This window comes from Emydura macquarii, unplaced genomic scaffold, assembly GCF_026122565.2.
Source record: "Emydura macquarii macquarii isolate MOO-44397 ecotype Brisbane River unplaced genomic scaffold, CSIRO-AGI_Emac_v2 contig_1447, whole genome shotgun sequence".
Classification (NCBI taxonomy): domain Eukaryota; kingdom Metazoa; phylum Chordata; order Testudines; family Chelidae; genus Emydura; species Emydura macquarii.
The window spans coordinates 246,564-256,852 of NW_027131584.1; the positions used below are offsets into that span (position 1 = coordinate 246,564).

Sequence of the window (10,289 nt, forward strand, 5' to 3'; positions counted from 1 at the left end):
CTGGAACATTTTCCAGCAGAAGTTGCACAACTGACAAAGAAGGAGGTAAAATAACTTTTCTCCCTCTACTTGAGATTCCCCTGTTTATCATCCGAGGATCACATTAGCTCTTTCAGCCACGGGGTCAAACAGGGAGCTCATGTTTAGCAATTTTCTCCTTCTTGCCCCCAAATCTTGTTCAGTGTCACTGCTTCCTACAATGGCATCCCCCATTATGTAATCATCACCTACCTTCTCTGTTCTAAGATATATACATATAAGTAGCTTTATTAGGACACATATTCTTTGTTTCAACCTAGTCTGCCATCCAATCCAGATGACTCGTAATGAGTGACCTGTGCTCTCCATTATTTGCAATGCCCAATTTTTTTTGTGGCATCTGCAAACTTTATCGTATTCGTATTGGGTAAGTAGCTGGGTTCCTGACAGTGTCTCTACTTACCCTTGTCAGTGAACGAGGCAGAATAACAAAACCACTGTACTTGTTATGTCTCAGAGACAGATGGATGAATTCTGAACATGTCTCACCAAAAGAAACAAGGGAAGTGACAGAGCACAAAGTCCCAGCATGGCATGATAATGTGTATTTCCATGAGGAAAAATTGGTTCATATCCAACAAAGGAATTCCATTGTAGATCAAATCTATGATTCATCTAGTCAAATGTCTTCTCTCTGAGACCAACAACCCCAGGGGCTACTGAAGAGTGTGTTGGGGGATAACCTGACCATCATGAGAGTGTCACCTTAACACCCAATAGCCAGAGATTGGCTTGTACCCTGAGACATGCGGGCGTACAGGCTTTCCAATGTTTATTTAGCTGTAACAATTGTAAAGGAAGATTCTTACTATCCAGGTAGATGTCCAAAAATCTTTTCAGATTCTTACTTAGCTCCTGGCCCCAACTTCATCTAGTGGAAATGAGTTCCTTTTGTTTTATTATGCACTGAGTAAATAATTTTGAATTTGCCATGTTTCAGTTTAATTAAATGTCCTTTTGAGCTTGTGTTATGAGACAGGAAGAACACATTCTTGATATACTCTCTACAAGTCAATATTTAATAAACTCGTGAACTCAGAGAGGCCTGTAAGGCCTTAGGTTTAGTATTGTGGGTCTCCAAGAGCAGAGGAGTTGCCTCAACCAAAGGGTGGTGGCGACCGAACAAGAATACAAACAGGGCTTTAACTGAAGCAATATGGCTCATTTATTTAGCCATTAATATCAAGTAAAGAGCATAAACATAAACAATACAAAGATGAAACCAAAGAAGGATACAAAGGCCTAATATTTTTCTATGCATGCAATCATTTCTCATAGTACACAATTCTACTATTGCTCATTTTATGTTTACAGACAGATGGTCGCTTGTAAAATCCTAGTTACTCTATCACAGACAGCTAGACAGACAGATGGTCATCTGTTATCTTAAAGCAAGTGCTACTTTCATAGGTTACCAAAAGCGCTTCTCTCCTTAAGCCCCTTGGGCCGAGTTGACTCTGATAAGTGTTAGCCGTCCCTTGGACGCTGCTGGATCATAGAAAGGCTCAGTCCAGCTATCGAGGATCCCAGCAGGCTGCAGTCCAAAGTGCGACTGACTTCAGGGGGTTTAAATACCCTCAAACTGATCACCAAACTGATCAGTTAAATCAGTATGTAACCAACCAGTGAACAGTGTCACTTTTGGGTCAGTATGTAACCAATCAGTGAACAGTGTCACTTTTCCTTGTCATGTGACATGATCAGTGAGCATTTCTGCGGAGTCATCCTGACTTGCAGGCACTTCCAGGCGCCACTCAGCCGGGTGTAGTCAACCTGGTCAGCTTTTGTTTTTATGTTTCCCCTCTATTTGTGCTGTGCTAGCACCCGGACAGCCCTTATCAGGACCTCCAAGCCCTTTTCCCAAGCTATATATCTTACTATTCTGTGTTAAAGAACAAAACCCATAAACTATTCTTTTTATATTCTACAAAACTCTTCTCAAATCCGCTCTTATATCTTTCCATTCTCAGGTAACAATCCCAGGCTTTTGAACCTCTTTCCCTAGGAGAGTTTCCCCAGGCCCTTGATCTTTCCCATTACCCTTCCCTGAACCGCTTTAGCTCTGAAATGCCCTGCTTGAGAAGCGTGATCCAAAGTGCACAAGGGAGTCCAGAGGAGGGTGAACGATTCACTGATTGATCTCATGACATTGTATTTTTGGTATTATTTCCCATCCCACTCCTCCTGTGTCCCAACATTTTCCTTAGTTTTTCTCCATGCTTGCACTCTGAGCAGGGTTTCACAGAGCTGTAAACCATTACACCAGGTCCCTCTTCTGAGCTCAGACAGTGAAGTTGGAACCTTGTTCAGTGTTTGAGGAGTTCAGGTTTTTCCCTCTAGTAGGCATCTACGCTGCATTTATTGACATCAAATGTCATCTCCCATCATGCTCTTCATTCACCAAGCTTGGTTAGCTCCCTTTAAGAACATTTCTGGACTGGACTAAATAATTTGGTGCCACATGGAAATCACAGAATCATAAAATATTAGGTTTGGAAGGGACCTCAGTCTTGTCCAAGCCCCTGCTCAAAGCAGGACAAACCCGACTAAATCATCCCAGCCTGGGATTTCTAAAGTCACAGCTTAAATACCTCAAGTAAGAGATATTCTACCACCTCCCTAGATAAACCATTCCAGTGCTTCAGAACACTCCTGGTGAAAAAGATTTTCCTAATATCCAACCTAGACCTCCCCACTGCAACTTGAGACCATTGCTCTTAGTTCTTTCATCTGAGAACCATACTGAAAACAGCCTAGCTCCATCCATCCATGTTCCCCAGCACCCTAATAATTTTTTGTTGCTCTCCACTGGACTCCCTCCAATTTCTCCCCATACTTCCTTTAGTGGGGTGCCCAAAACTGGACACCATACTCCAAATGTTGCCTCATCAGTGCCAATCACCAGAGAATAATGTTGCCACCTCACTGCTCAGTCCCCTTTCTAAATTGTTTGTAACTCTAAGTTATTTACCATTTTCTATGTTATAACGTGTGTAACGCCCCTCATTGGGCTTTTCTCAATTCACAGGATTCTGAGCATCTCACAGCCTGATCAGTGACTCAACCACCTCATGGAGGCTTTCAACCTTACCTCCTCTGGCCCACCAACAATCATCCTAAATGGCATCACGGGCCTGGAAGCTGCTCACATCTGGATTTCCATCCCTTTCTCTACGTTCTACCTCATCAGCCTATCAGGAAATTTCACCGTTCTGTTTGTTGTAAGCAAAGAGCAGACACTGCACAAGCCCATGTACCTGCTGCTCTGCATGCTGGCAATCACAGACATCGGCATGTCGACCTCTGTTGTGCCGAAGGCACTGTGCATATTTTGTTTTGGTTTCAAACGCATCACTGTGGATGGCTGCCTCACCCAGATGTTCCTTCTTTATGTGTTTGCTGTTACACACTCAGCCATCCTCGTGATAATGGCCTTTGATCGCTACATTGCCATATGTGACCCTCTGAGATACACCACCATCCTCACCAACGCACAAATCACTAAGCTAGGGCTAGTGGGTTTGATACGAGCTGTTCTTTTGATTCTGCCATTGCCCCTGCTTCTGCGAAGGCTGCCATTGTGTGCTAACCACGTTATCCTCCACACGTACTGTGAGCACATCGCTGTGGTGAAGATCTCATCAGGGGACACCAGAATCAACCGGACATACGGCCTGGTGATAACAGTTGTGAACATTGGGTTAGACCTGACACTCATTGGTCTGTCATACGGGCTGATCATCAGGGCCGTCCTCAGGATCTCCTCCAAGAAAGCCCACCAGAAAGCCCTCAACACCTGCACAGCCCACATCTGTGTGATGCTCATGTCTTATACTCCCTTCCTCTTCACTGCCATGACACAAAGATTCAGTAAGGGCGACGCTGCCCATGTTCACATCCTCTTGGCCAACCTCCATTTCCTTGTCCCCCCCATGCTCAACCCTATCATTTATGGGGTGAAAACCAAAGAACTTCGTGACAAAGTGGGAAAATACATCTGCAGAATGTGATCGCCTGGGCCACTGACTTTAGACCTGTGTGACAGGAGGGGGAAAGGATGTCTCCTTGTTAATCAAGGGTGCTCTGTCCCAATTTACTATATATCAAGCTTGAGGAAGTTCAGAGTTTCAGAAGTTCCTCAGAGCTGATGTCTTATCACTCCAGCACCAAACACTGCCCTCTCCATTGCTAAGATAAATCTCTTTAATCATCTCCTGATCTCTTTCAGAATTACCTGTCATCCCCACATACTCTGTCACTTGGCCTTTCTGTGACTTCCATGTCACCAGTGCTGATGATTTCTTATATGCTCCCAGACCTTTTTTCCACCAGTATGGTTGTTGATTCTCACCATTCCTCACTCTCCTCCATCTTTGACTCTTTTGCCCCTCTGCCATCACAAGGTGCCCAACTCTACTATCCACCAGGTCCCAACAATCCCTTCCAGTTCTGAGTCTCCCCAAATCAGATTATCTGAATTCTTAACTGGCAGACACTTGGAGTTTTCCCTCTGTTTCCTTCCCCAAAAGCCATAAAATCTGCCCTCAATTATCAGTTCATTTTGGGACACACATTGCACAGGGACTGGGCTGAAAATAAACAAAAAGAGTATTTAATAGAAATATCACAGATTCAAAGATAAAGGACGGAAGAATCCCATGCACTGCTACAGACTGGGGACAGATGGGCTAGGCAGCAGTTCTGCAGAAAAGGACCTGGGGGTCACAGTGGACACGAAGCTGGATATGACTCAGCAGTGTGCCCTTGTTGCTAAGAAGGCTGACAGAATATTGGGCTGCATTAATAGGACCATTACCCGCAGATCGAGGAAGTGATTATTCCCGTCCTTTTGGCACTGGTGAGGCCCCATCTGGAGTATTGTGTCCAGTTTTGAGCCTCCCACTACAGAAAGGATGTGGATTAATTGGAGAGAATCCAGTAGAGGGCAACAAAGATGTTTAGGGGCTGGGGCTCTTCTGAAAATCTATTCCCTTTCCTCAAAGTAGTGTAGTGCTAGTATCAAGTCTGTTAATATTGGGAGGAGGCATATAATGCTCTGAACTCTACCAATAACTGTTTGTAAGTCATCTCTCATCTTTTGGGAGCTACAGAAGACACACTTTCGATATGTAATGGGTTCATCACTGTCTCCATCTTAAAGGGGAGCCCTAATCCGTATGTTAATTCTTCTGTCATGGCTCTCTTCATCTCTCCCTCTTCTACATTCTCTGCAGGCTCTGCAGTTTAATTTTTCTCTGTATCCGTGTTCCACATACTGTCCCATGCCTCTTTCTCGGGACTGTAGGAGGATGAAAAATTTCAAACCATTCCCAAAGACTCTCTCAAGGCTTGGATTCTCTAACAGACTTGCCTAATTATGTCACATTTCACTTCTGGCAGTCCCCAAGAAGTAGAAGTGCCTTTGCTAGGCCGTCGTCTTAGAAAGTTAGGTGGGTGGACTCTCCGTTTAGAGAGGCTGGGGAAATCCTGCACTTGAGCACACTTATAAAGGAGGCCCTAAGCGTGTGGTCACTAGAATCTGTCTCCATTTTCCTTCCCGCTCCAACAAGAACAAACTGCCCTTGTTTACTCATGGAGGCAAGGTATGGAAGCTGTACTACTTTTGTCAAGACTGGGCACATTGGCTGTCAGGGAGACCATCTAAGAAGCTGTCCTGCAAGTTCATTGCCAAGCTGAAGTGATTCCATTGTGTGGGCATCATCTGGCTAAGTAGCATGGCCCCTGTGTGCCAAGTGCACTCTTCTGAGAGCTACCAATGAACTGTTGCCCTGAAAAACCACAGGATGATCCATTTCTGGCTTGTCCCTACCCTCCTCTCCTCTTAACCATCAGGCACAGGGAGTGGGACTTGCGCCCCAAGACTTATCGCAACCTTAGCTGCCTTCTGGGACTGTAGTGCTAAACCACATCTGGAGGCAAGGCTTTAGAGATCAGTAGGTGTGTCTGAAGTCTTAACTTTAAGTTCAAAATCAGCAGAAATGGAAGCACTAAAATAAAACTTTACAAACATTTTAGGAAACATGACACCAGACAATGAGAAATTCATTCAGTATAATATTCACCAGTCCTATCTTATCAGTGGGAGGGGTGTGTTTATTTCCTCACAGTACAAAGTAATGAAATTGGGTTGAAGTGTGGAATGGAAGAGACATAATCATCTTCAATAGAAAGTTGGGAGCGATACTTGGTTTTGACTGCTGTTTATGCTGAGAAGCCTGAGTGGCATAGGTCTGAGAGTGAAAAAGGAAGAAGCGCTCTAATAGCCCAGTGTGTTAAGTCACAAAACTCAGATCCCACCGATAATCAAAATTCTGCAACTGGCTTTTGTGAAAATGTGTGCTGTGGTGCCTTGTCACTTTACAGGTCAATAAGGCTTTCCTCTTCAGTTGAAGACAGCATCTCTGTGGGGTTCGGCTCAAAGGTAAATGGGTTCCTGGTCCATTGATTGCGTTTGTCCACTTTGCCCACTTCAGGAAAGTACTCACAAAAGTGTCCCTGCTGACCCCCTAAGTGCTGATCAGTTATGTCTTGGAGAGAGTCAACTGACAGATCATTGCACAGTCGTAGAACGTCCTCCGGTGTTGAAAGCATGCATACAGATCTCTGCCGCCCACATGAAGACCAGAGTTCATGTTGCTAATGATTGTTAGCAATGAAAACATTTACATCTCACCTCTAAAGTGACACATTTAGTGAATTCAGTCACTCTCCACTTGTAAAGAGTGTCAGTGACACTCAGTGGATATCGTTGTTGTCATATCTGGCTGCCATATTCATATTACCGGCAAGAAAAATATGAAGAGCTTCACACAGTTCACATTGTCTTGTCAGCACCTTGCCCCTGGACAGCTAAGGAACTTCTGCATGTAACAACAACTGTGTGAAGTTTGCTCCCAAGTCCTCACATAAAATGGCAAAAACCCTTGAATTAACCAGGCGCAACTTTATAAAGTTTGTCTTTTTTACTGCAGCTGACAGAACATGGCCGAGCTCCTCTGGCATCGTCTTAGCAGCCAATGCCTGTCTGTGGGTCATACAATGATCCCAGGTTGTGTGGGGCCACTTCCGGCAGCCTCCTTACAAGCCGGCTCTGCCATCCTGTCACAGACCCTGCTCCATCGCTGCAGATTCCAAACCAACGTCCCCAGTCAAGGTCTGTGTCTCGAACAAAATTACTTCATAGTTTCAAAAGCTCTTCCCCAGTTGCTCATGTTGGCAGTGGACAGCAAAAGAGAAATTCCTCTTTTAAATCTATTGCTGTAGCAAAGCGAATACACACCAGGAGCTGTGCAGCAGTTGATGTATCTGTGGACTCATCCATCTGAATGGAATAAGATGGGCTCTGACCAACACTTTCTAGGAGCTGCTCTTTTACATCAGTGGGGCTCTCCGCAGTGTGGCATGACACTGTGTGGTTAGACACAGCTAGCTGTCTAGCTGTCATGCTGCTTTCTTTCCTATTGTCACTGCTGTGACCCGGCCGTGCCCAGGGTAACCAACTGATAATGCCAAGATCAGGGCAGGCTGCAAAAAGGAAAGCAGATTCTCCCAGCACTGGTGGGTGGCACTAAAGCCAGACTTCCCATCCAGCCACAAACTGCACTTCTGAATCCCAACAGAAGCCAGTACACAAATGCACACAGCCCCCTTTACTGCATTTCAGCTCCAGGCTCCCAAATCAGCATTAGGTCCAGTAAACAGACCAGTTACTTAAACTCTATGCTCTTGACTAAACAGGGGTCCCTCTGACCCCAAGGGGCCAGCCACAGCACCAGTTCAATATAAGTTTGGATCTTATCTAAAATACTACATGGAAGCCAGTCCTTCCGTAACTAGAGCTAAAGGTTTATTGTAAACAGAAAGAAATAACCCATGAGAGAAATGTTAAAAGATTAGAGCAATCACAGATATACAAATGATTAAAAGTCCATATACATCAGGTTTCTGGAAGAAATGTGGAGTTGCAGGCTTGTATAGTTCCCTCTGGTTCACATCCAGTACCTGGATGGGTCTAAGTCCTTTGGTTCAGTTGCAAGATGAATTAATCCAGAGGTAGGTGTGTGTCTGCAGACTCGACAGGAGCAAAGACAAAATGGATTCCTTGGTTTGATCTTATAAACCCCCTCCCGGCCATGCGGCCTGGTGACAGTCACAAGACCCAAACTGGAGTCCAGGTCTCATGGGCTGATCCTGATGACTCTTCAGGTGCGCTTGGGCCCCCTCCCATCTGTGAGTGTCTCAATGGGTCATTAAGCAGGCTATTGTCTTGCCGCCTGTCTATCTGAGTTGCGTCCCAGCCAGCCGAAATTGACATACAGAAATATCAATACATCCATAACTTGCATGTCACATATAATACATGAACATAAGTATTAGTATCTTACTCAACGATATATTCTTTCTAATGGTACCTGATATGATATATCTCACGCATTATCATGATTCTGCCATAGTGATGTCCCACAATATATTAAATGCCCCCGCTCAAGCCAGCCTGCGTCACAACCGCACACATATCCTTTGCCAATGCTGCTAAGCCAAGACAACATAGATGAGAAACTGTTATTCCCAGCTGCAATGTGCAAAGCCACATGGTAATAAACCTCAATAGCCTTAGTCTTAACAGTGCTGCAGATTTCAACAACTTTTTTTGTCCTATTAACTCATTGTGTTTCCTCTGAATAAACTTGATACTAAGGTGGGTTTCTTGTTTCGAGATGCCAGCGTAGCCTGCAGGGCTGCATACTGTCATTTGCCAGGACTTGGCTGCATTCAGCACCTTGGGGCCTTAGTGTATCCATGTAAAGCCCAGCCTGAAATAACCTGGGGCTTGGTGGGCCCAGATCAGTTTCCTTCCCCTGTCTGCCCAGTGTGGGGTTTTGTACACCCCATCACACACCTTCACGTAGCTCCTCAAAACAGCACTTTGCCTTCCTCAAGCGCTATTCTTCAGCCTTGATTTGCCTGCCCCATTGTCCTGATAACTTACTTGATGAAAATTTGTTTTTTGAACTCTGTTTGAAACTAGCTACCAGTTAGTGGCATTGGGAAGCAATACTGCCGCTTTCCAGAGGTCTGTGTCTTTGGACTGTAGCAGTTTTGAAACACGATTTACTGTTTCCAGAATCTTTCTTAGGTGCACAATGAGAAGAAGAACAGGAATATTTTCCACTCATTTCTTTAATGCCTAAGGCTCGTGGCCTTCAACAGCATTTATGCTCAGAGGAATTATTTCTGCAGTGCCTCATTATGTCTAAGCACCAAAATCTGAGAGGCAGGAGTGATTCATGCTGATGGATGATAAATTATATAGTCAGTTGCTTGACCATGCTTTTGTTTATTATAAAATATCTTCAAGAGGCCAGTCAGGTTTACTGCTCTAACCCAAAAATAAAATAGTGCAGGAGAAAGGATTGTTATGATACTCACCAAAATACCATGAAGCAGAGAGAGGAAATCTCCTTATTGTGACTTGAGAATGAGTGTATGAATCTCAGGTCTGTCACTTTCCAATTCTGGATAGGAACATTTATGATTCCCCCGTACAGTCGATTGGATTCTCAGGTTGGCCTTGACTCCGGGACAATTCCCTGTGCTCCGTGAGCATTGTGTAGAGCAGAAAATAGACCCTGGAGAATATCAGTCTAAAAGCCTCCCCAGGAAGTTATGAAACGATTCACCAATAGGGGCTCATATTGTCAGGGCACTGAGACTAGTGTAGAACTGGAAAGCCTGAGGTTGTGTCTTTGTTTATTTTCCTGTGTAACTCATCTATGTTTGCTTTTCATCACTATTTCATCAGGACCTTTTCTGCCGATCTGCTGCCTTGCCAGTGGGTCGATATCTGTAGCAGTGCATGAGATTCTTCCATCCTTCATCTTTGCATCTGTGATTTTCAATTAAATAAACTTTTTGTTCATTTTGACCTCAGTCTTCATACAATGTGTGTCCCAAAATGAACTGATAATGGGGAAGATTTCACACCTTCGAGGGTGACTAACCACCAGAGGGGAAAACTCAAGTTATTGATAGTTAAGTTTCAGAGAGACCGATTTCGGCAGACTCAGGACTGGAAGGGATTGTTGGAGCCTGATGGACGGCAAAGCTGGGTACGTTGTGATGGCAGAGAGGGTCAAAAGAGTCAAAGATGGAGAAAGTGAGGAATGGTGAGAATCAGCAACCATCCTGATGGAAAAAAAGGACTGAAAATATAAGAAACCATCAGGTGT

The 10,289-nt window shown here is 44.5% G+C and overlaps 1 protein-coding gene across 1 annotated transcript; it reads left to right on the forward strand.

Annotated features, from left to right (window-relative positions):
- The first annotated feature begins 3,110 nt into the window (after positions 1–3,110).
- Positions 3,111–4,313, forward strand: LOC137156344 (olfactory receptor 52P1-like). Its single transcript, XM_067553064.1, has 2 exons — positions 3,111–4,022; positions 4,233–4,313. The coding sequence occupies exons 1-2, from the start codon at positions 3,111–3,113 to the stop codon at positions 4,311–4,313; spliced, it is 993 nt and encodes a 330-aa protein (XP_067409165.1).
- Positions 4,314–10,289: the final 5,976 nt, after the last annotated feature.

Coding starts and splice junctions, on each gene's coding strand:
- LOC137156344 (XM_067553064.1), top strand. CDS start 3,111: ATGGAGGCTTTCAACCTTACCTCCTCTGGCCCACCAACAATCATCCTA. Junction 4,023..4,232: donor CCAAAGAACTTCGTGACAAA/GTGGGAAAATAC, acceptor TCCATTGCTAAG/ATAAATCTCTTTAATCATCT.